Here is a 24733-nt window from a genome sequence, read left to right as displayed (position 1 = left end):
ACATAGCATGCTTACTTCCCAACACTTTCCTTTTTCACTTTGTTCTTTCACTTTCTGATGCAATTGATTTGAAACTCATTCTCAAGTTTCTGTGTTGTGTTGTCAACAAAGGAGTCTGATCAGTTAGTGCTAGTTCTTATATGACTTCTTTCAGGAGTTTGTGAGTGTGTAGTATCAAGTGTGAAATAAGCTAAGAGTGCCTGGTTGATAAAAATCTGCAATTAGATGAGAATTAGGTCCCAGAACTCTGTTTTCAAGTGAAGTTGAAGCTAACCTGTTTATCTCGATCTACACCTCCTGCAGAAATATTGCTGTGTCTTCAGTGCGTTTGTGGTTTCTTTTACTGACCTTTTTGATGAGATCCATCACAGAAAGATAGGAAAATTCTAATTGTTTTCCAAGACTGACTCATTAAGTGATCTTAAGAAAATCATTTCTATTTTCTATTCTACCCTGATATCTTCATGAGAAAAAAGAGCATGGTAACATCTCAGGATAGTTAACAAAACCAACAGGTAAATGATGACATACTTTTTTTCAGTAATAAAATAATGTTTATTAGGCTACTACAAAATGAAGAAATTCATTTTTCAAAAAGTTTCTTTTTTTGGGGGGGAGGTGGTCCGGTCGTGGGGCCTGAACTCTGGGCCTGGGCGCTGTCCCTCAGCTCTTCAGCTCAAGGCTAGCGCTCTACCACTTGAGCCACAGCGCCACTTCTGGCTTTTTTTTTTTCTTTTTGCTTATGTGGTGCTGAGGAATCAAACCCAGGGCCTCAGGCATGCAAGGCAAGCGCTCTACCACTGAGCCACCTTCCCAGCCCTCAAAAAGTTTCTTTATCATGACCTTGAAAGGTATTTATATTTTCATGGTTGGTTTTCTATAATAATACTACTTGTTCAAAAAGAACAAGCCCATAAAGGGGAACATACTTTTCATTTTAACAATTTACTTATAAGTAACTCTAATTCTTTTCCTTATTTCTTGTTAGTTTTCCAATTTTTACTTATTAATCACTTTTACAGCTATTAGTGAGTTGGTTTAGGAGATGTATTATGCATAAAATATACCTTGTATATATTTTTTAAAATGATCATCATAATCTTTTTTTGAAATTTCTTCCACGCCAGCCATTTCCATTGGTTTCCAAAGCCAGAAAATACTGGTAATGCAGAACAAATCACTGCAGTACCCATGGGTGATCCTTCTGATCACTTAGAGAGGCCTAGAATTTTACAGAATGCTCCCCCCAGGGTTTTGAGCCCTCAGCCTGAAGTTATGGGTGACAGATGTGGTTTTGTGAATAAGGCATTCGGAGGCCAAGAATTTCCAAGTTGTGAGTCATAATCTCCTGACAGATTACAGCACAGATCATCTGAGATTTGTTGAACTCATCCTAAAGTGATCGTGTTCAATGTGCGCATTGTGCCTGTACCAGGGGATACAGGTATGGTTCATGGTTCTGAGCCTTGCTTAGGATTAGAGACAGCACCTCACACTCACTTCTTCACGTGCTTTCCTCAGGTGCACATTGCCCGCTGCTGTGGTTCTGGCAGAAGAGGCCACCCAAGGAACTCATGTCTCACTGCAGACCCATGGAGGGTGTGGGACACTAAGACAGCAGGGTCGAGGCCAGTTTTGCCCAGGAGCTCCCCTGCCTGTAGTGGCTGTGCAGGTGGCTCCTCCTAGCACAATGAAGACCTATCTGTGAGTGAAAACTGCTGGGCTCTCAAGATTCTTAGTGTACTGATGAGAAAGAGACTGCTCATAGCCAGCTCAAGGACCACTTCATCCAGTTTTCCATTTTCTCAGCTCGGTGTTCTGTTCTGTTTTGCCTTGGCCACTGGACTGTGTCGTGTAAATGCTGGGCAGAGGGGGAGAGGGTTTGGATGAGTGTGAAAGGAAAGCTCGAGCTGCCCAGACGTAGGGGGGACAATCAGAAAGTGAAGTGGGCCTTCGGACACTCGTCTGCAGTAAGCAGGGCAGATAGGGAGAGGGAGGAATGTGCTAGAGGGAGTGAGGCGTAACTTGCAATGAGGCTGGTTAGAGCAGACCACTGAAATTGGACCAGATGTTTCAGACACGTTGCTGTGAGATTTTTCTCCTGAGGCAGTGGGCAGGCTCAGAGCAGGTGCACCGGCTGCCAGGTACACACTGGATTGCACAAGTATGAGTGGCACTTGTGTTGCTCATGTCATCTAAGAAACCATGGGTCGTAATCTTAGAGTGGGATGGCAAAGACCGAAACAGTGGCAGACCCCATGTCTAAGGAAGAGTGAGCAGTGTGAGAAGGGGTGGGCTTAATGTTCAAAGGAGATAGCTCAGGCCAAAGGAGCCACTAGGGCTGTGGGAAACACGAGACTGACATTAGACTGACAAGCTGTGTCCATCCCAGAACAGTGCTTGCGGGGGACAAGCGTGGGAATGAGCTCATCTCTGAAGACCTGAAAAGAGATGAACTCTCTGGGGGAGGTAATATAAAAGAAAGGGGAAATCTTGAGTAATCTTGTTTGATCAAAACATTTACTGGCAACAAGTACCAGAACTAATTTGAATATTACTTGCACTTAATTTGTATGTATGTGTAGAACTAAAGTTAAAAAGGAAAAAAAAATAGCCAGGTGTCAGTGGCACATGCCTATAATCCTAGCTACTCAGGAGGCTGAGATATGAGGATCGCAGTTTCAAAGCCAGCCCAGGGAGGAAAGTCTGTGAGACTTTTATCTCCAATAAAGCACTCAGAAAACTGGAAGTGGTGCTGTGGCTCAAATGGTAGAGTGCTCACCTTGAGCTGAATAGCTAAGGGGCAGCGTTCAGGCACAGAGGTCAAGTCCATGACAGACTGGAAAAAAAAAAAAAAAAAGGAAAAAAATGGCCAAAACCTTGGCAGATGAAGAAATGAGGGAAGGAGAAACAAGATAGTAGACAGAAAGCTAGAATGGACATACCAAGAGATGTACTTTCATTCACAGTTCTCTCAGGAAGCTGTGTCAAATCATGGTCCTTACCTTGTGCAAGTTGTCCTTGCTGCCACTTGTGTCTAGTCCTTGTGTCATGTCAGTCAGTCCAAAGGGGTAAAGAAGCCTTAAGTCAAGGCATTGGCACATCTGCCCTGTGCCACATACCTCTGTTCAAGGCTAGCCTTGGAAACTCCTGTCCTCTTACCACCCAACACTGCCAACTTCTTGATGAAGAGATACCATCCTCATTTAGTACCAGACCCCAACACTGCCAACTTCTTGATGAAAAGATACCATCCTCATTTAGTACCAGACCCCAACACTGCCAACTTCTTGATGAAAAGATACCGTCCTCATTTAGTACCAGACCCAAACAAATAGACACAAACTAAAAAGGTTAGAACAGCTCTGATCTCTACTGTCCCTGGAAGAGAAGTCACCATCAGAGACTGGTCAGTGGGCTTGCCTTTGAGAAACAAACAAAAGTCAGGTGACTGGCCATGTGGTTCAGCCTACACAGTCATCACAGACACCAATGAGAGAGTGCCAGCCTGTTCCCCACAGAAGCCCAAAGGGCAGGAAGCCACAGGCATGTGCCCGAAGCCTGTGCGTAAGTAAATGGCAAGACTGAATCTGAGCCTCACCACTCTTCTTGCAGGACCATTTCCCCTCACCACCGTGGGTCCACACACAGGAATTTACCAGGTTCTCCACTTGGTGAATCAAAGGGAAAACATAAATGTCTGCAGATTTGCAGCTCCTGTTGAAACTAACTTAACAGGTTGTTAAAATGGTACCCATATCTCAGGAGAGACAACCATGCTGGGTGTCTCAGGCCTCTCAAAAGAAATGTTATCAGTCACAACAAAGCCCCGGAATGTGCTTCTGCCAGCACTTGCCCTAGTGGAAGCATCCTTTGCTAGGACCAGAGTTCTGTTCTGGACCATGACACAGCTTCCAGATAGACTGTTCAGTGCTTTGTCCCTCATCACTGACATCCCTTGTTTGGTCCCCAAGACACTGCCTGCCAACTAAGGACAAAATGCACAGGCAGTGGTCACCAGAGCTCTGTCTGAGTAGCACAGGAGGAAAAGAGACGAGGCCAAGGGCCACAGACATTCCTCTGAGGTTTTGAACCTGAGCACAAGAGTGCGGTGCCTCTTGTTCTTACCACTGCAGGAACTTCCTGCTGTTTTGCTAAGAAGACTGCTCTGATTTATAGCCTCTCAGCCCCAAAACTGGTCACCAAAATGAGCCACACAAAAGTGAAGCTGAGGGCTACCACCCTTGCTTGGGTTCTGGACAAGTGTATGAGGTTCCTCTAGGTGATTTGCCTCCAGCACCTGCAAACCTGCTGCTGAGTGGTGCAAGAAGGTGGTCCCAGTGCTGTATGCTGTCCACACAAGTCTCTGAACGCCGCCTGGGCAGTTGGTTCAGTCTTCTGAGTTCCTCTATGGCATAATTTGAAGATGACATTTTTTCAGATAGGGACTAGAATTTATCTCCACATCTGTTGCACCTCCCATCTCTTATTCAAGTAAGGAACATGCTGTTGGTTTAGGGCAAGGGTAGGCTTTATTTTTCTTCTTTTTCTCCCCCTCCCCCATTTTTGCCAGGAAGTTGTTCTTGCTGACTAGCAGCCTAAGTGGCATCTCTCTCCTCTAGACTAGTAGTGATGACTTAAGATAATAACTCTCACCTAGTCCTTGGTGCCTTCTGTTCAGTTTCTTACTTTTTTTTTTTTTTTTTGACTCAGCTAAGCGCTCTTGTGCCATAGGGAATTGGTCACTTCTCTGGGTCACCACCCTAGGCAGTTGGCCTGGGACAGTGCACCAACATAGAAAATGAATGAATGAAACTGCATGAATTCAACCTTTTTTTTTTTTTTTTTTTTTTTGCCTGTCCGGGAGCTTCAACTCAGGGCCTGGGCACTGTCCTTGAGCCTCTCTATGCTCAAGGCTAGTGTTCTACCACTTGCCAAAGCAGTACTTCCACTGTTTATATAGTATTTTTCTGTTTATATAGTACTGAGGAATCAAACCCAGGGCTTCATGCATGCTAGGCAAGTACTCTACCACTAAGCCACATTCCCAGCCATGAATTTATTCTAACTGTGCAACTGTAGCTCTCCCAGGATAGCGGAAGCAGTGCAGGAGCTCCAGGCCACCTCCTCTTGCGGAGCTGTCCCTATGTCCTCACTATCACCACCAGTCTCCCACTTGAGTTCTTTGCAACAATGGGTCTTGAGGGGTATCCATGCCTTCCTTGCTTCTGTCCTCCATCCCACATATTTAATAGGTCTATCACCCAGGTATTTGCTATGCAGCCCCATAGAACCTCTGTCAGCAATATGCTTTGCTGTGTCTGCCCATTTACTTCTTGTACAGATGGAGAACTTTCCTATGCGAGGTGCTAGACCCAGAGCCGCAAGGCTGTGTCTGCACACAGGACAGGTTGGACAGTCTCACTCCACCTTGTGGCGCTCATAGCCTACATAAGCAGCAGGCCAGTTGGCATGCAATCGAAATGGGATTTTCTGAGCACTGTCTGCAGAAAAGTACAGTAACAGCTGAGAGCAAAAAGTGAACCATCTAACTCCAGGCATAGGAGGTTGGCACAGGTTCTGCAGTAGATGGCGGAAAGGAGGCTGCATGGTGAGAATGACAACCTAAAGCAGCAGGAGAGTGAGCCAGGGGAAGAAACATCATGTGTCTCCCAAAAGCACTGGGGACGTGGTGAGGAGTGTCCTAAAAGGGTGTCTGCAGTTTCCTGAAAAGCTATTTTATGTGCTGTTATTTCTGTGTGTGGCACAACTTCCTTCCTACACTCCAAAAACAATAACAACAGGACAGGACTGGTAGAAACAAGGGTGAAAATCCAGGTATCCTCCTAAAGAAATTTGGGGGAAAAAAAAAAAGGGAAAATAATGCCATTTGCTAATTCTTTTTCTGGTTTGGAAATCGTGATTGTTTTTATTCAAAAATGAAATGTGTGTGTGATTATTAGTCAATTAGTAAGTATGTTTTAACTCAACAAAAGACAACAGAGAGCCACTGAAGGGTTTTTACATCAAGGAGGGATATGACACTGTTGTAAACCAGGGCAGTGAGAGAGTGAAGACAGATGCATTCAGAAGATGCATGAGCACTTTACAGGATGGAGCCTGCCAATCTGGCTGTGCAGTGGATGGATGAGAATTGCTGCCCGGCCCTGCAGAAACAGAGAAAGAAATTGGATTGACAGTGACTTTGGTTCGGAACATGTTCCATCTTAGATGTCAGGGACATTTAAACAGAAACGTATCTATGGATAGTTGATTCTGAGGCTCTGAGACACAGTGTCTGGACTTAGGAATCTTCACTGCACACCAATGACTATATAGCCCTGGGAATGAGTAGACACCAACAGATGGAAATATGGGAAGAAAGAAAAAATACTCCTGAAATCGACAAGCGTTTGAAAGATGTGCAGAGAGAGTGGGGGGGGGGGAGGGGGGATTGTGAGGATACTGAAAGGGAGGCGTAGCTACAGGAAGACCAAGAAACTGAGATGTCACCAAAACCCAGAGAAGAGTTGGCATGTGTCAGCAGGACACAGAGCCGCCTCAGGACAGAGACAGAGCCGAGCAGGAAGTACTGTGGCTAACAGAGGACTTTATTGGAAACTTATAAGAAAAAGAAAAACTGCTTAAGGATTAGAGTACTGGACTGTGAGCTTCTAGAGTCAAGAATGTTGCTTGTTCTTTCTAGCTTCATTGCTTATAGGATTACAGGTACATTTATAGACACTTGGAGATTTTGTTGATTCTGTTGATTTTATTTCTATTGATGCAGTTGATCTAGTCTCTTTGTGGGTTTGAATGACAGCGTAGACCTTTATGATCTTATATGGTCTGTATCATGGTGACATAAATGGGCTCAGATATTGATCCTCTGAGCCCTTAGAGAAGCTAGAAAAGCCTGAAGCTGTTTGGCTGGCTTTAAGCTTTATTTAGCTAGCCTTGTGTGGCATGCAAATCTATTTCTTCTGTGTGTGCCATGAGGCTAAACTTACACAGCCTTGTTCTCTAGAGGGTTGAGAAGTCTTTGGTTCCACCTCTTCTCTGCACAAGCATGATTATATAGCTGTGTCCCTCTTGGTTGCTGACCCCACAACCTCCCAGAGAATCTTGTAGCGTAACAGTCTGTCTGTAAGAGGCTCTACACTTGGACTTTACATTTCACAGTCTGCCTGCAGACTGACAAAGACTTTCTGAGAATCAAAGATTCATAATAAAAGATGTATTTTCCCCAATGGCTATTTTTTTTATAAATAAAGCCATTGTGCTATGGGATGCCATTTTAATTCTACAATCATTCTGCACTTAACTTTTATAGCCCACCAAGTCAAGTACATGCAAGCCACTTGGGGAAAGTTGCAGCCTCCAGGATTCTATAGTCTGCCTGGGAAAATTCTTAAGAAACTGGGAACATAAAAGTGATGAGAATAGTAGCCAGTAGGAAACTAGCTTTGAACTGTTTTTAGGCTCTGTTTTAAATGTTTTGTGTGTATTAACTCAGTTACTTCTTTGTATCCTTGTGAAGTAAATAGTTATTATTTCCATTTTACAAGTGAGAAAACTGAAAATCAGAGAAGTTAAAATTAAAAATACCTGTGTTCTTCTCCATTATTAAGATTGTTCTCCTTCTCTACAGTTTGGCTCAAGCCCCATGTCCTTTCTGGAGTTTTCCCCTGTGTAAGGCCCAATTGAAACTTTTCTAGCCCTTTGAACATATGCCTCATCACTTGCCTCTTTTTTTGTTGTTTGTTTGTTTTTTGGTCAGTCACAGGGCTTGAACTCAGGGCTTGGGCACTGTTCCTGAGCTGTTTGGCTCAAGGCTCTACCACTTTGAGCCACAGCTCCACCTCCAGTGGTTAATTGGAGATAAGAGTTTCAAGGTCTTTCCTGCCTGAGCTGGCTTCGAACCTCAGTCCTCAGATCTCAACCTCCTGAGCAGCTAGGATTACAGGTGTGAGCCATTAGTGCCCAGCCCATCATTTCCCTCTTAATTATCTGCTGCTTTGAGTTGTGCTGCCTTTTCTGTTTCTGGGTATCTTGACTCACCATCAGAGATGGTGAACTCTACTTATGGGAGACCATGTGCTTCCCCTTCCCCTTAATGGAGCTGCAAATGCCCAGCAAGGCCCAGGGAGCTCATGGGCCTAGCTTCCCCATTCAGCAGCCGCCCAAAGCCTAGAGGCCTGGGCTGTCTATTCCATGCAGCTTCTCTTTGATGAGCTCTAGAAACTTGCTCTCCTCCTCAGCTGGAAAAGTATATTCTGAATTTTTACAAAAATAAACAAAACAAAGAAACACATTTATTTCATCTGAGGATCTCCATAACAGCAAATATTTTATAAAATGTCTGCTTAAAATGCAAACGGTTTCCTTCCTCCTTTTTAAAAGCTGTGGTTGCTGCTTTTGAAGAAGACAAGGTGAAGGAAATGTTTCCTGTTTGTAGAGGCTCATATTTCACCCAACACAAAGAGTAAATTGGTGTCTGAACACCCTAGAGCCTAGAGCTTCTGCTTTTTAAGTACTTTGCTCCTACACAGGAGGAGAGAGATTCAATTGGCTTTTGTTTACATACTCTTTCACTGTCTTTTAAGAAATGAGACAATGCAGGTGCAACTAAATGCTTTTCTCTCCCGCTGCTGGTCGCTTTGTGTCATGAGCAATGCCTTTCAGTATTTGTGTCTTTACTGCAAATTAGTATCAAGTACAGATCTCCATGGCTGGATCTGGGCCATTCATTGTTTTTCATGTGCTTTGTATGACATTTAGCCACATCCTGAACATCTACCCACTAGACACCAACAATTCCACCATCCTGTGCCTGCTTTCCCTATCCCACATGACAACCATCAGTGTCTCTGCACGTTGCCAAATACCACTGGTTGGGGGGAAATGTTGCCCATGTTATAGATCCACAAAAAATGTTAATGTAAGTTCTACTTTTCTAAGGCTTTAAATGTTTACATATATGTGTGTATATAAAATTATGTAATAGTTTACATATAAATCATATGAATTCAAGATATAACTGTATAGATTGTGTGTGTGTGTGAGTGTGAGTGTGAGTGTATGTGGTATGTTACCAAGGCCTGAATTCAAGCCCTCATACTTGATCATCCTGCTTGATGTTCTACCACTTATGCCATGCCTCCGGCCCTACTTTAGGCTAGTTATTTTGGTGATGGAGTTTGAAGGACTTTTCTGCTCAAGCTGAACCTTGATTCTCCAGATAATCAGCCTTCTGAGTAGCTAGGATTACAGGCAAGAGTCACTAGAGCTTAGCTGCCTATTTTCCTGTGCATACATGTGACTGCCTCAAGAGCAAACTCTTCTAGCATCGCCACAGCTCTGTGCCTTCTCTGTCTCATCATTCTTTGTTGCTCTCTTTTTAGGGAGGAATGATCAATTGGAATCGTCTTTTCCCTCCTTTACGTCAGCGACGAAACATAAACTATCAGGATGGTCGGCAGTCTGAACAGCAAGCATCCCCTCCTCCAGAGGTTTCTGAGGAACAGGTAACAAGTAACACCTGCTAATCAGCCCAAATCCATGTTTCCAACTTAAAGCAGTATGGGGCTGGCAAGAAATCAAAGCTTAGCCGGGCGCTGGTGGCTCACGCCTGTAATCCTAGCTACTCAGGAGGCTGAGATCTGAGGATCACAGTTCAAAGCCAGCCCGGGCAGGAAAGACTGTGAGACTCTTATCTCCAATAACCACCAGAAAACCGGAAGTGGCACTGTAGCTCAAGTGGTAGAGCGCTCCCCTTGAGCTGAAGAGCTGAGGGACAGCGCCCAGGCCCAGAGTTCAAGCCCCACGACCGACAAAAAAAAAAAAAAAAAAAAGAAATCAAAGCTTGATTCAGAAAGAAATCAAGCATGCCAAGATTTTGATAGCATTAAGTTGCCACCAGTGATAGCAACTTTGGCCCTTTATTAGCTGCTAGGGTTCTTAAGGTTTGAGGAAGGCTCAAGTGGGTAGGTGGATACATTGTGAGGACATCTGTCCATCATCCATAACACACATACATACACATGCAAACATATATACAAGAAACAAGGAAGTTGCTTCCCTACAAAGGGCAATAGACAAGTGGAAGGAAAACTGAAAATAAGTAATTATTTTTCAAATGCTTAACAATCACACTGAAGAGGAAGAAAATAATTTTCATAACTTTTGAACATAGTAGGTCCTCAGTCTAAACTTTTAAAAACTGCAATGAAATCTTGGGCTTTTCTTCATAGGTTATTTTTTATAATGATATGAGACTAGCAATTCTAAAGTGATGTCATGTGTATAATAACTCTGACAAATGAGAAAATGATACTAAACTAAAAGAACAGTTATAGATGGAATGTATATAAAAACCACAATATATGAGTGTGAAACTCCAGGATTTGGTATTGACAGTAGTGATTGGGAACGAGAGTACTCTTGCTTAGCGATGAAGGCCATGCTGTGTACATGGTCTCTCAGAAGCCTTGGGAGCATGCTGAGCTGTGAGTTCACAGGTGTACACAGACACAGAAACAGAAAACTGTGTGACAGAATAACAATTTCTAGGCCTGTATGAAAAGTAAGCATTACTTTGGTATCACTCTGGAAACTCTTAAGTTTAAAATCATTTCAAACTAGAAAACCTTTTCATATCTCTAAAAGTATGTTCAGAACACTGCAATGATGATGCTTGGAAATTGCTTTCTGCCTATTTTGGTTTTTCTCAGCCACCAAAACAAAGTTCAGCAATCATAGCTGGTCCGATAATCCTGCCCACTTCCTCCCTCTTCCTTGTCTCCTGAGTAAACAAGCAACAGTCAGACACATGGCATCGGCCTCTGCAGGGAAACTATGTCCTTGAACTTTCTGGAACTCAAAGGTTTCCCTGGTCTGGGTTCCAATATGCTGCCCCCAGGTTCGGGCATGGCAAATGCTTTTGAGAAAAACCAGATGTGTGTGCTGATGGCATCTGTTGATTCAGTCCCACCCAGCAGCCTCTCAGCTCACCCGGCTCCCAACAGCTCTGGACTGGGGCGTGGCCAGACAGTTCTCTCCTCTTCCTCAGAGAACCCCCTAGACAGACATCTTCCCAGAGATGAGGACGAAAGGCCCGATAACTTAGCATTTAAAAAGTAAGATAATAGTCTCCAATCCACATGGAAAGAAATAAGAAAATTCAGTGGTAGTCATGTGAACTTGATACCACAGTGAGTCATGTCTTCACGTGGCAGCCGTTAACGGTGTGAGGTGTTTACAGGTGAGATACTTCTCGGCTTTAGCACCTTGGGGGAATGAAATGTTGAAAAGAGAGAGCAAGAAGAATGAATGCAATAGAAGTTTGTAAGGTTGGTTTTTTTATGAGTCATTTTCCTTAAACCTCACAGAATGACACCTGTGATGTTAACATGTCACCGTGAGTTTAAGGCAGTGTTCAGTTCTTCCTTACTTTATGTTGTGAGAAAAATCAAATTTATGAGCGATGGGGACTTTTTTTCTTAGTCACTAATTTTCCCTTGATTCTTCTGTTCTTAACAATGGCAGATTCAGAGCATGTGGCATCAGGGCCCAGGCTTCTCATTGGCAGTATCTGTGATGCCCGCTCTCAGCATTTTTATGGCAGCTGCTGCAGGATTCAGAGATAGAAAAGATGTTCTTGCTCTCTGTATTTACAATGAAGTATGTAAAGTTTGATCTCTTGGTTAGTTTGTTCATGCTAGTCACTACCTAAATATTATTAATGACATGTGAAGATCATTTTAGTAATTTTTATCATTAGTTTTTCAATTAAATATTGGCATTTTCTTTAAGTGTTAGAGAGGGTTGGGGAGAGGGGTTTGTTTTTTGTCCATCCTGGGAGTTGCATGCTAACAAGCTACACTACCACTGAGTCACACACCTGCCCTCAGAGTCCTATAATTTCAGTACATTAAAGAAACTTAGTCAGGTGCTGGTGGCTCACGCTTATAATCCTAGCTACCCAGGAGGCTGAGATCTGAGGATCATGGTTCAAAGCCAGCCCAGGCAGGAAAGTCTGGGAGACTCTCATCTCTAATTAACCACCAGAAAACTGGAAGTGGCCCCGTGGCTCAAGTAGTAGAGCCTTGAGCTGAAGAGCTCAGGGACAGCACCCAGGCCTGAGTTCAAGCCCCACAACTGGGAAAAAAAAAAAAAAAAACTTAGCAATTTTCTAAACCCAAAGAAATAAAAGAAACGTAGTAATTTTCTAAACCCAGAGAAACAGAAACACTTATTTGAGTTTGTTTTTTTAGTGTTTTTTCCCCTGTAAATGTATACTTGAAAAATTTTAGAGTTCTACAGGACAATAATAATGAAAAAATAATGGGAAATACAATCATGGGTAGAGTAATCGGTGTAATCTTACTAGTTATCTTACTAGTTTACCCCACAGCCATAGACACTGGCCTCCTATTTTTCAGTAAGTAGACTGACAACATCTCTGTCCATTCATCAGCCACTAGAGGTGCTGTCCCAGCCCCACTGAACATGCCTAAAAGGCAGCTAGGGCATTGCTGGTGATACTAAGCCATTCTTGTGCTCCACACTGTCTAGATCAACAGAAAACACAGGTTAGCAGAAAACAAAAGACTAGATATCTCATGCTTTTCTTTATGTAAGTATACAAAGAGGAACATAAGAAAAACGCAGGCATACATGGTGGCTCTAGCCTCTAATCCCAGTACTTGGGAGGCTGAAGCAGGAGGTTCTAGACTTTGAGGCCAGCCTGGGCTACATATCAAGATCCTGCCTCATGAAGAGGGAGAGGAGGAGAAAAGGAGGAGAAGGAAGGGGAGAGAAGAAAGGAGGGGAAGGGAGAGGAGTCTCAGAAGTTAATGTCAATTTGCAGAACTGTCCAAGAAGTATTCTATGGGGTAGGAGAGGCCAAGATTAATGACAGATAAAGTATGTGGTGATGAGGCCATAAAGGATTCTGGACCGGCTCAGCCAGAGGCAAGGCTCTTAAGGCCCCAAGAAGGCTTGGCTTGTCCCTGTTCTGTTCGGAATTGCACCCCAAGATCAAGCCCACTGAACCTGGCATGGCTGTTGGGCATTTGGTGTACATGCTGGATGAGCTGTGCAAAAGCAAGGGATGGCTAGATGCACCAGGCAACAGCAGGAAAACAGAGCTGCTCAGAAGGGACAGGAAAGAGTCACCAACTCGAGGCCCGAAAGACAGTTGATGACACATAGGATCCCACAAAAGCTGCGTGGGGAATGGTGGAAGAGGAAGACGACATGGAGGAAGAAGCAAATAAAAAACCTTCCATGTCAAAAAAAGAAGGAATATGCAATAACTAAGGGTTATCCAGTAAATCAGATGTGCCCAAATGTCTACTAACTTGCAAAGAACTATGCCCATTATTTATTCCATTTCTTTTTCTTTTTATTTCTAGTTATTTTTGTACTAAACCCATACTCAAAGTAATAACAAATGAAATTCTGATAGATTTGCTTTTGTTTCATAAACACAAGGGTTAAGAATGAGCATGTTTGCCTCTTGACCACTCCCCAAGCTTAGAAAATGAGCCTTCCTGTGAAGCCAGACAAAGAAGCTTGGATTTAGCACAAAGATGATGCACTTCCACTTCCTCTCTTTCCTTGCAGGTTTTCCTCCCTTTTAATCAGCCACCAGTTAGCAACCGCCTTCTCTACGTGAGGCCCAGCACTCTGCTAAGTTCTCAAAACAAGTCAGATAAGGCAGAATCGCTTGCTGTGCGACTGCAGATCCTAGTAGGCCTAGGAACAGGGTATGGGACCTTTCTGTCCACCCCTCCATCTTGTCAGCTGCTGTTGGTTTGGAGCCCTCTCTCATCTAAGGCAATCACCAAGAAGACTAGAGTCTCTGGAGTCAACCAACTCCAGACTCCACCTTGTTATGAAAAGTGGAAAAGTACGTGTTCAGTACAAGCAGACTCTGAAGATGATCAGACAGGCCAAAGGGATATTGGTCATCCACGCCAACAACTAGTGTCCATCACTACAGTGGCAACAATATTGTTCTGGGCACAGCAGGTGGGAATACTACAGAGTATACAGACTGGCTCTCGTTGATCCAGGTGATTCTCATGTCATTAGAAGCATACCAGAACAAACTGGAGAAAAGTAAACAGTGCGTAGTTTTTCTTTAATAAAACTTGTCAGAACTCGTTTAAGAACAACAAGAAAAGAAACAGGAATGAGAAGGTGCACATGTGTTGAAATAGTGCTGTGCAGGTGGAGGAGTGAGCAGCCTCTGTGGAGGAGGGCAGTGACAGGTGTGAGGCGCCGTGGAGAGTGGCCAACTGGGTAGGACACCACTGGGGGAGAAGCTGTGTGCCAAGGAGTCAGGACTGGATCACCAGGAACCTGACATGCATGCATGGACTGCTGCTCAGCTCCAGGCTCCGAGAACCATGGCAGGATTTTAAACAGGAAATGACATCATTAGGCCTTGACATGGAGGGACCACAGATGTGATTTCTTTTGTTCTTGCCCAGAAAACATGGTGTGTGCTTGGAAGCCCTGACCCAGTCAGTGCTTTCATAACATGTTTATAAACATGCGACAGGCCATGTGGAGACCATTTGTGCCCTGTGAGAATGATTTAAGCCTTCAAGATACTTCTAATCTCAGCTGATAAACTAGCTAAACATATTTAGTATTCAAGAATCTACACTTTGAAGACCTTGTCTTAAAAGACTAGCATAAGCTAGCCTGAAACACAAGCTCCCCCTTAGGCAGGCTACTGGTGGATCACACCTGTAATCACATTTCAAGGCCAACCTAATTAAAAAAAAAAAAAAGTTTGAATAGTAACTGGGATCAGTAGCATATCGGTAGTACCAGCTACTTGGGAGGCTGAGACCTGAAAGATTGTGATTGGAAGCCAGCTCTGACAAAAAAAAGTTCACAAGACTCCATCTCAACAGGAAAAAAAAAGTTGGGTATGCTGGCACATGCCTATTATCCTAGCTGTGACATTAAACATTAATAGGCCTGCCCAAGCGAAAAGCAAGACTGTCTCAAAAATAACCAGAGCATAAAGGACTGGAGGCCTGGCTCAAGCAGTAGAGCTACCTAGCAAGGGCAAACATTGGGAAAGATAGTAAGATCCTTCTTCAGGCTCTGTAGCACTGGGACACCAGGCCTGTGCTACCACATCTCTTTTGTTGTTGTTTTCCATACTGGGGCTTGAACTCTGGGCAACACACTTGCTAAGAGGGTTCTAACACTTGAGCCAGGCTTCTAGTCCTTTGCTTTCAGTTTGCTTTTCAGATACAGTGTTTTGCACTGGCACAGTGACTTATGCCTTCACACCTCTAATCCAGCTACTCGGGATATACAGATTGGGGGTCACAGTTCAGCCATGGCAACAACAACAAAATCTGGGTGTGGTGGTTCACACCTATAATCTCAGCTACAGAAGAGGCCTAAGTAAGTATAAGCAAGCACACACACACACACACACACACACACACACGCACGCACGCGCACACACACACACACACACAACTGTCTGAAAAATAACTTTTAAAAAGCCCATTCCTGCTAGTAGGTGCTCTAAAAGATAGATAGATAGGATCTTACCCAGCCTGCCCTGGGATTTGCTACATGCCATCTCTGAACCAGGCAGCAGAAGGACAAAGATGGAGCCTCTTCCAGGGATGTAAAATAATCAAGAACTACTCCTTCTGCAGGAGCTGTGGGAACAGAGGGTCAGACAGGGAAGGAAGAGCCTCACTCCCCCGCGGATCTTAGGGAAACTGTGGCCTGTGGCAGGTTTGGAGGAGGGGTGGCTAGTGTGAAGGGAACAACAGCTATTAAGAGCACAGGCAAGTGCAGGGGCCCTGGCGTATACCCTGATCGGATGCACACAACAGAGCCACAAGCTGGGAATTGGGGACGGGACGGGGAAGGGAGGAGTGCTACCCAGTGGGCATAACTTTCTACAAGCATCAGAATTGGGAAGAACCACCCAAAATGCCACTTGTTTTTGACACTTCTAGCTAAAGGGAAGTGAAAGAGGACCACAGCCCTGCTTGAGACCAGGCATTAGAGCGGTCACTGAGGGAGGGGCGAGACTGTCAATAGAACAAATCAAAGAGGACTACTTTGCTTGAGCAAGAATTATCTGGAGACCAAAGGGACACCTAGCCAAAGCACTGAAGGTTTTGTTAATAGAAATAGCAAGGAAAGGAACACTAGCCCCAAGTGTCTGCATCTGTCGGGCTTCTCCTCCTGCAGCATGACATGGACAGAACACATTTCACCTTGTTGTTTGGAGCCCTGTGAGCCGAGGGTAGACAGCGCGCTGCGGTGACGCCCGTTCCTGCCTGTCCCTGCCTGGGGTCAGCCAGCCATGAGACTGTGTCACGGGAGTGCCAAGGGCCACTGACTCATGTGACGGGACATGACGAGAGGCAGCTGACCAAGACACGGCTGCCCCAGACTTCACAAACCATACTCAACCCTGAGGAGGAGCAGAGCTGGACTCCGAAGTGCCAGCCTCCCTGTGACTTTCAAGCGAGTTATCTTTGCTCTCAGCTCTGGAGGGTCAGAGCATCTATGCGGGAACAGAGGAGTTGGATGAGCGCACGGGGAACTTAGTGTCTGAATGAGTAGATGTAGAAAGTAGACAACGAGCCCAGCATGGACAAGGACCAACCAATCCTGGTTTCTAAATGAAGTTAGACTACAGTGTGGCTGCCGTGTGTGGACTAGAGACTCCACTGCACTCCAGCCTGGTGATCCATGGTGACAGTTTCACATGGAACTTCCATGATCCCCACACAGGAAGGCCGCGAAGTGGGTGGAAGGAAAATGTCTAGTACTGGATGCAAAGTGTACATGGCTGGCTGTCGGCTCTGCCAGCGTCAGAAAGTGTGTACAGCATAGCATGGCTGTTATGTGTTTTCCTTTCTCAGTCTGTCCTTGTGGGGTCTGCTCATTTCACACAGAGGCCTTTTTCCTTCTTGAAGAAATCCCCCTGCTACCCACCTTCACAGACAGGGGTGTGGGGGGTGGCTTTCCTCTGGGTGGGGAACAAGACCTCAGCCCTTGGGGAAATCACTGTCTACCAAGGAAACCAGTACCCACCTTCACAGCCAGGTGTGTGTGTGTGTGTGTGTGTGTGTGTGTGTCTGTCTGTCTGTCCCCTGGGTGGGGAACAAGGCCTCAGCCCTTGGGGAAATCACTGTCTACCAAGGAAACCAGTACCCACCTTCACAGCCAGGTGTGTGTGTGTGTGTGTGTCTGTCTGTCTGTCTGTCCCCTGGGTGGGGAACAAGGCCTCAGCCCTTGGGGAAATCACTGTCTACCAAGGAAACCAGACAGTAGGTGAGGTGCCAAACCAGAACCCACTCTCTGCTCTCCATAGTGCAGGTCCTTCAAGGTCTGCAGCTGACAAACACCGGGCCGAGCAGCCATGAAGACTCATCACACGTCCCTCTTCTCCCAGAGATTCAGCTAAAGGGCTTGGTGGCTGACCCATAGAGCCTGAAGCGCAGCCCGCTGCCCACTCACAGCAGTGGACAATCTTCAGCAGACTGGTGAGGCGTGGCCTGGCACATGCACTGATCCTCACGGGGCAGAAATGACCTCAGGAAAAGCTCACGCAGAAGTGGTGATGTGCTCAAACCAGACATCACCAGAATGCAAACAACACAGCCACTCCAGGCGGGAGGGCCCTGGGACCTTTTTCGTCCTGCATCGGCATCTTCTGGATCTCTACCATCATGAGTGGAAGTAAACTCCAGTGGAGCTGGGCTCACTCTTTCAGCGCTGGGTTCCAAATCATGACTTACCGACCCCCCAAAAGTGCTGTAGAGAAGCCACCCTGAACGTGACAAAGGGGAGACGAGGGACAGTGTTTCCCAAGCTGTTGAAAGTCATTGATTGCAGCCTAGTAGTTTGGAGCCTCTGAAACACATCCACAGAGTCCACAGATAACAGGTGAAAAGAAGGAACCACCCAACTTCTAATCAGCCTAGAGATAGAGCCCGGAGGGGAAATAACCGCAGCTGCCATTGTGGGCGCTTACTGCAACCAAGTTGGATTCATAAAACCTCTGCCAGGTTATTTCTCTCAGTTCTCACGACATGTGTCCAGCACAGGTCTCCACTTGGACTGACGGTGGCCAGGAAGAGTTTCTAGAAATACTTAATGTGCAAGACTCCCAGGGAGAGGGGAAAGTGAACCTTGAGAACTGAACTTGGGATTTGGTGTCTGGCAGAGTGTAAACAGGATTAACATCAGGTGATTTGTGGAGGTCAGAAAAATTGCTATGGTCTAGGGCCCAAACCTGGTAGACACAGGATGTCACCAGGCCTTCATAACACAGAGAACTGTGGAATAGATAAGAAGAAAAAGAGGGAGTGCTGAACCACTCTCTCGAGAGCTCAGGGATCTGTCTTTGATCTGGCCTATTTAACATTGTCATCAATAATAACTCAATAACATAGTTTGCTAAGCAAATTTGAGGAAGATTCTAGCTTGAGGGACATTATCATAGGAGACAACAAAGTTAAAATGGACAGTGATACATTTTGATTGGCTAAAGCACATAGATGTGCATGATCTTGTACATAGAGAAGCACAAGATTGGATTTGAGATGGCTGGCCAGAAGGTTTTTAGTGGGCCCATACCAGTATGATGTGACTCCCTGCACAAGAGCACGTACACATCCACCTTGACCAGTCCACACTTACAGAGTTCTGTTCTGGGGGCCATGTGTGGAGATGTCGCAGAAATAAGATGGAAAAGAAGGGACTGGGTTGGAAGGTTCTGTAGCCTGCAACATAGGCGTGAGCAAACGCAGCCATGACCCTTATGCTTAGAAAGCTCACGGTCCAGAGGTGGAGGCAAACAATCCACCCCTACCCACAGCTTCAGTGAGCCCAGCACAGAGGTCAGCAGGGTCCCCAGGACTTGTGATCGGGGGTCCTACTGACCTCGTAGACATGGTAAGGGCGGTGCCCAGAAATGCAGTGAGTGAAGAGGAATCCACAGGCAGTAGCAAGGGAAGAGCCCAGACTGAAGCAAAACACAACAAAGGGGAGCAGGAGCTGGTGAGGATTGAGGGGAACTAGAAACTGGGTGTGGATAGAGAGAATCACTGGGTTTGAGGGAGAAAGCAGTTGCCGATCCATCTTGCACGTACCCTCTGCTACTTCCAAGGGGTAAAATTAGGACTTGGGAGTTCCCTGTGGCAGGTTCTGCTCCATGAGAAGAGGAACTCTGCATCTGGACGCACAGAGCAGCCCGCACTTCCTGCAGAACGTGGGCAGCCAGCACAGCGCCTGGAAAATGCAGAGCTTTCCCCAAGTGGGGAGCAAAGGAGATTCCCTGGTTCTCCCCATGCCAATTGTTGAACCTGGGGAGCTGAGCTACAGTTGCCTGTGAACACGGCCTCTCCGTGCCTGGGCTGCCCTGTGGCCCATGGTGGCTGGCCCGGCCCGGCCCAGCCTGTCCCGTCTCGCTCACTCCTGTGGCTCTGTCAGTCAGCAGCCCCAGCCTGTGCCAGTCATGGAGCTGGAAAGGAAAGCTCTTTTGAGAAACACTGCATTTCAAATCCTTGTTACCTCCTAAATGTTCATGACCCCTTCGGTTGGACTCAGCTGCTGCCAGGTGTCCCCTGTGTGTCCCTGTCTCCTTCTAGCTCTTACCCCAGGGAGGGAGGGAGAAATTCTGGGCCTAAAGGTCACTTAAGGACCTGCTCTGACCCTCTTTTTGCTGAGGCCTCCTATCGCATAGGCCATACCCATGGCTGGCGCCACCTTCAGCCGCCCCCATGCCTCACCCCTATTCACGCTCATGAGTCCCCTGAGCAGGCACAGAAGAGCAGAGCTGTCCTCCCACATGTAGCACCACGCACAGGGCTTTCAACCAGAAAACTGTAAATGGGACTGAGCTCACAAAGTCACCAGAAATCTCCACTGCTGTAACATATGCTTATAACATAGAGTATGCCATTGCAATTGTGTTCTATTCATGTAGATTTTATATAATGTATAGTGTTGAGGGCTGAACTGAAGGCCTCATGATTGCTAGGTAGGCGCTCTACCCCTTGAGCCACACTCATAACCCTTGTTGCTGTCTTTATTTTGGGGATAGGGTCTCATATTTATGCTAGGCTAACCTGGTCTACAGTCACCCTATTTATGGCTTCCCCCCTAACTGAGATGGCAGGTGTACACTACCATGCCCAGCTTCTTATTGTTGAGATGAAGTCTCCTTTTTTGTCCAGGCTGACCTCATATTGCCAGGTAGCTAGGATTACAAGTATGAGGCACTGCATGAAGCCTGTATAATCTATTCATTAGGATAATAGGTTATGAGCAAACTTTAGTAATACTGGCAGTTTTCATCATGCATACACAAATACAGGAAGCTTCTATATTCACAAAATCAACCCTGCCCCTGCTGGCTTTCAGCCACCTCCGTCCCATCCCCCAGTTGCCGAACCAGTCAGGCTTCTAGAAGCACGGCTGCTGCCGCCCACAGGAGTCCCAGGCTGCAAGCAGGACTCTGCACCACTGCAAGTGCAGAAGAGGCCAGGGACTGGGAGTGAGTGGTGGTCATCAGAGTGGCAGCATAAGATGTGGCGACTGCAGGCATATGGCCACTCAGTACCCTGCGCTTTCCTCAAGGATCACACCTGGCTTGAGTAGGGTGGCCAGAGCTGAGCAGAGGCCGTTTGCACTGAGGTGTTCCCAAAGCATGGTCCCAGTGCATCACTTGGCCCTCAGAAGCCCCATTTTAGCTATACAGTGAAGATTACACAGACAATGCATATTAACTGGCTGCAGATAATAAGAACTGAAAAGATGGCTTTAATGATTTAACATCAGGTTGTACCATGGAATGCAAATGAGTTGGTTTGGGTTTGGTTCCTTTAGCAGGTAGACCTTTCCCATTAAATGTACATAGAAAAACATGGGAGGAGCCTATGCTGTGATGTGGCTGGGCCTCAGGTTTCTGCTCCCTTGTCCACAGGTTGCCCGGCTCATGGAGATGGGATTTTCCAGAGGAGATGCCTTGGAAGCCCTGCGAGCCTCGAATAATGACCTCAACGTGGCCACCAACTTCCTGCTACAGCACTAATAGGCAGCCCACCTGAGTGACAGTGGCAGATGCCCCACCACCACTTCAGCTCAAGGACCAGGCCAGCTCTGCCACTGATGCTCTCGTGGGAGGGGGTGGACCCCCATGGCTCGAGATGGTTACTGTTGTGGTGTCAACATAAGTTTACCATTAAATTAGCATGTATTTTCTATTTTTTATTGGGCATTTTCCTTAGTCTGGAAATCATCACTCATTCCTATTGTGTCCAAATGCGGGCAAGCAGGTGCACAGCCTGCCGGAGGAGGACTGGCTACTGCCCTAATGTTTTTACTGCAGCATGCTATCCAAACACCCCACACAGACACACACACACACACACACACACACACACACACACACACACACACGATCACTGTCATGGCGGAGGGACAGAGGGCAGTGTGACTTCAGAATAGACACATCAGCTGGGCGCTGGTGGCTCACGCCTATAATCCTAGCTACTCAGGAGGCTGAGATCTGAGGATCACAGTTCAAAGCCAGCCCGGGCAGGAAAGTCCGTGAGACTCTTATCTCCAAGCAGTACAGCGCTCGCCTAGAGCTGTAGAGTGCAGGGACAGCACCCAAGCCCAGAGTTCAAGCCCCACGACCGACAACAAAAGAAAAGAAAAGACATCACATTGTGAACTTTCAATCACTATTTTTTCTCAAGCTTGTGTTCACATCCCATTGGCTACTGCTCCATACTTCTCAGGGGCCGAGTGCCAGTCACCATGCTCATGGATAAGTGAGAAACGGGAGCTCAGCCCCGCGCCACACAAGTCCAGCTCACTCCAACGCCTCTCCATTTCCCTTAAATATACTAATAACCAAGCATTGACTTGAGGTTCTGGAATGTTCTATGATGTTTCTTGGGAGTGATTCTGCTCAGATTATCCAGAGTTAGCCACTTGTGCTAGGGTAGAGGTGGACAGAACAATGAGAAAGAGTTGCTTCCTGGAGCCTTGTAAGGCCTGACCAGAGAACACAGCCTCCCCCCCCCCCCAGGCCCAGCCCCGTCCCCCGGCAGGACTAACCTTCAGGCCCACCATGCTGCCAGTCCCTCCCTCCACACACATGTTCTCCCTGGCGCTAGACCCCACTGTGAGGCAGTGTGTGCTGCAGAAATGGGGAGGGGTTCCAGCGGGAGAGGGTCACTGTGAGTGAGAACAGCACTAAAGCAAGCCGAGCGATAAACTAATTGTGCAACTTGTTTGTTGGGCAGAATGAGCGGTAATGTATCAAATTGATGCAAATTTTGTGTGGTACAATAAAATTTCTAATGTTTTACTTTTCAGTATTTTTTATTAGACATCTTTATATAAAGTTCTATTCTAAACAGTTCCACCAAAAATACGAAAAAAGCCCGACTGCTGTGTGTGTGCAGAAGGCTCAGCACAGCCTGTGCTCTGTGGGCAGCACTGCCGGTCCACGGCACCACCAGGCCAACACCTGGGGCCCTTAGGCCTCATGAGACTCAGCTTGGGCCCCCCAGGCCATCATGCTGCTCAGAATGGAGCTGAGGCGGCTCTCTGCAAACCCAGCTGGTGGTGAGCAGTGCCCTACTAGAATCTCAGTGGATGGGCAGGAAGGCCGTCACCTCCGTTCCCTGCCCAAGGCAAATTGGGCTCATGAGGCTGTACCAATGAAGATACAAATATATAACCTGAGACATGCTGCAACCCACCTTCTGCCCATCCCCTGGCAAAGGGCAGGGACATCCACAAACCCACCATCTTCTGGGTTCCTTCTTAGCCTCCCCTAGCACCAAACAAAGCAAAACCCAGCTGAAAGTAGCACCACACCCTCCCAGAAAGAAAGGCAAATGGTCTGATGTAATGATGACAAATTAGAAATTAAATCCAAAAAGAGTCTGCACCGCAGAGATCATGCCCTACCCAAATGCCCCTGGGTGTTTCTTTCAGTCCTTCAGTGTGAGACTGGGGATGGAATAGTGACACAGCCAGGGATCATGATTTAGGGTTTCCTCAGAGCCCTTTCAGCCAATTCCCAACTCCAAACCTCACTTCCCAGGGCTTTTCCTGTACCTTTCCATCTCCACTGTGCCAGGCCAGTCTGTCCCTCCAAGGCCACCCTCTGAACCTCTCATGCATCCCAGCCCATCGTGTGTGTTGTGTGTATGTGTGTGTATGTGTGTGTGTGTGTGTGTGTGTGTGTGTGTGTGTGTGTATCCACGCCAGTCCTGGGGCTTGAACTTGGCCTGGGTGCTCTCTGAGTTTTTACTCAAAGCTTGTACTCTACCACTTGAGTTACAGCTCTGCTTCTGGCTTTTTCTGAGTTGTTTATTGGAGATAGGAGTTTCAGGGACTTTCCGGCCTGGGCTGGCTTCAAACCACGATCCTCAGATCTCAGCCTCCTTAGTAGCTAGGATGACAGGCATGAGCCGCCAGAGCCTTTTCACTTTAGACACCATTGCTGGCCCGCTCTTGCTTTCTGCTCAGATTGACACAATCTGCAGCCACCCACCTAAGGACTTTGAATACCTGAAAACACTCGCACCTCATCAAGGACTCCGAAATCTTTCCAACTTATCTATGGCAGTCCCTAGAGGAAGAGAGCCAGTGGTGCATGCCAGATGAGGGCATCAGTGAGCTATTTGATTCAGTTTCCTAAGATCTAGAAAAACTTTACACTCTTGACTTTGTGCAGAAGAAGATTCCGAATTTTGAAATGAGGAAGGGGAAGTTATTACAGACACACACCCACTACATAGTTAGGGAAAGCCTGCCTCTAATGTCCCGATTTATACACCTAGATGGAGTAGGGAACTAGCAAGGTAACACCAGTGAACTCAGCCCAGTATTGTTTAGGGTGTTTTCTGGGTCCCTGAGTTTATGGCTGTAGTTGCCACCCGCCTTCCCTGTCTCTCCAGTTTCAGTCTTTAACACAATACAGCTCCCAGGCCCACCACATTCCATGTTCCCAGAGTGTAATGGAAATTCTTTTTCCTAGAGGGATGCCAGCCACAGACTAGGTAATTGGGGACAGGCCACTGACACAGAACTACAAAACCGAAGATGGAGTACAACTGTTGCACAGCAAAACCCAGAATGTTATTGGAAAACCAGGGCTCATACTCCCTGGCCTATACTCAGAAGTCACGGGACGTCAGAGGTCATGTTGACTAATGTACCCATTGTGCAGATGAACCCAGCTTCCAGAGCCACCAGTGACTTACCAAGGCTACCTTGATTCCATGCCTCCTCCTGATGCCCCCATCCAGAGAGGCCCCTGTGGTTCCCAAGCCTGGTGGAAGATGAGAGGCTCTTCACATGGGAACTTAGCCCTCAGCCTCTTGCCTCACCCCCCAGTTCCCCATTTGATGCTCTCTGCCCAGGAGGTGTACATCTGTGTCTGTGAAAGGACTGTGGTTAGCAGTGATGTCAGTCATGTCCCCCCACACACAGCTAAACTCTCCGGGAACAGAGAAGATGAGAAAAAGGATCAAACAAGATAAGGCTAACAGACTTCTGCAGAAGTGCTTAGCAGAGTAAAGCTGATGGGTGAGAAAAATAATCTCAAGGTCATAGGACAAGGCTCTATGACAAATTGAGGTCACAAAGTTAACCTAGAAGAAAAGCATAGCCAAGCAGTACAGTGTACGTGGTT

At 46.4% G+C, this 24733-nt stretch overlaps 1 protein-coding gene across 1 annotated transcript in view; it reads left to right on the top strand.

Moving 5' to 3' along the window:
* The window catches only part of Ubac2 (UBA domain containing 2), a 131340-nt gene extending 108947 nt beyond the window's left edge, over positions 1-22393 (top strand). Inside the window, exons 8-9 of the mRNA XM_070002689.1 lie at positions 9405-9527; positions 20999-22393. Coding sequence (XP_069858790.1) covers positions 9405-9527; positions 20999-21106 — 231 coding nt within the window. The 3' untranslated portion in view covers positions 21107-22393. The remainder of the gene's footprint in view (positions 1-9404; positions 9528-20998) is intronic.
* Positions 22394-24733: the final 2340 nt, after the last annotated feature.

This window comes from Dipodomys merriami, unplaced genomic scaffold (genome assembly GCF_024711535.1).
Source record: "Dipodomys merriami isolate MVZ:Mamm:240054 unplaced genomic scaffold, mDipMer1.0.p SCAF_6, whole genome shotgun sequence".
In the NCBI taxonomy this organism is placed as follows: Eukaryota; Metazoa; Chordata; class Mammalia; order Rodentia; family Heteromyidae; genus Dipodomys; species Dipodomys merriami.
Note: the sequence above shows the minus strand (reverse complement) of the source record. Positions and strands in the feature narration are given on the sequence as shown.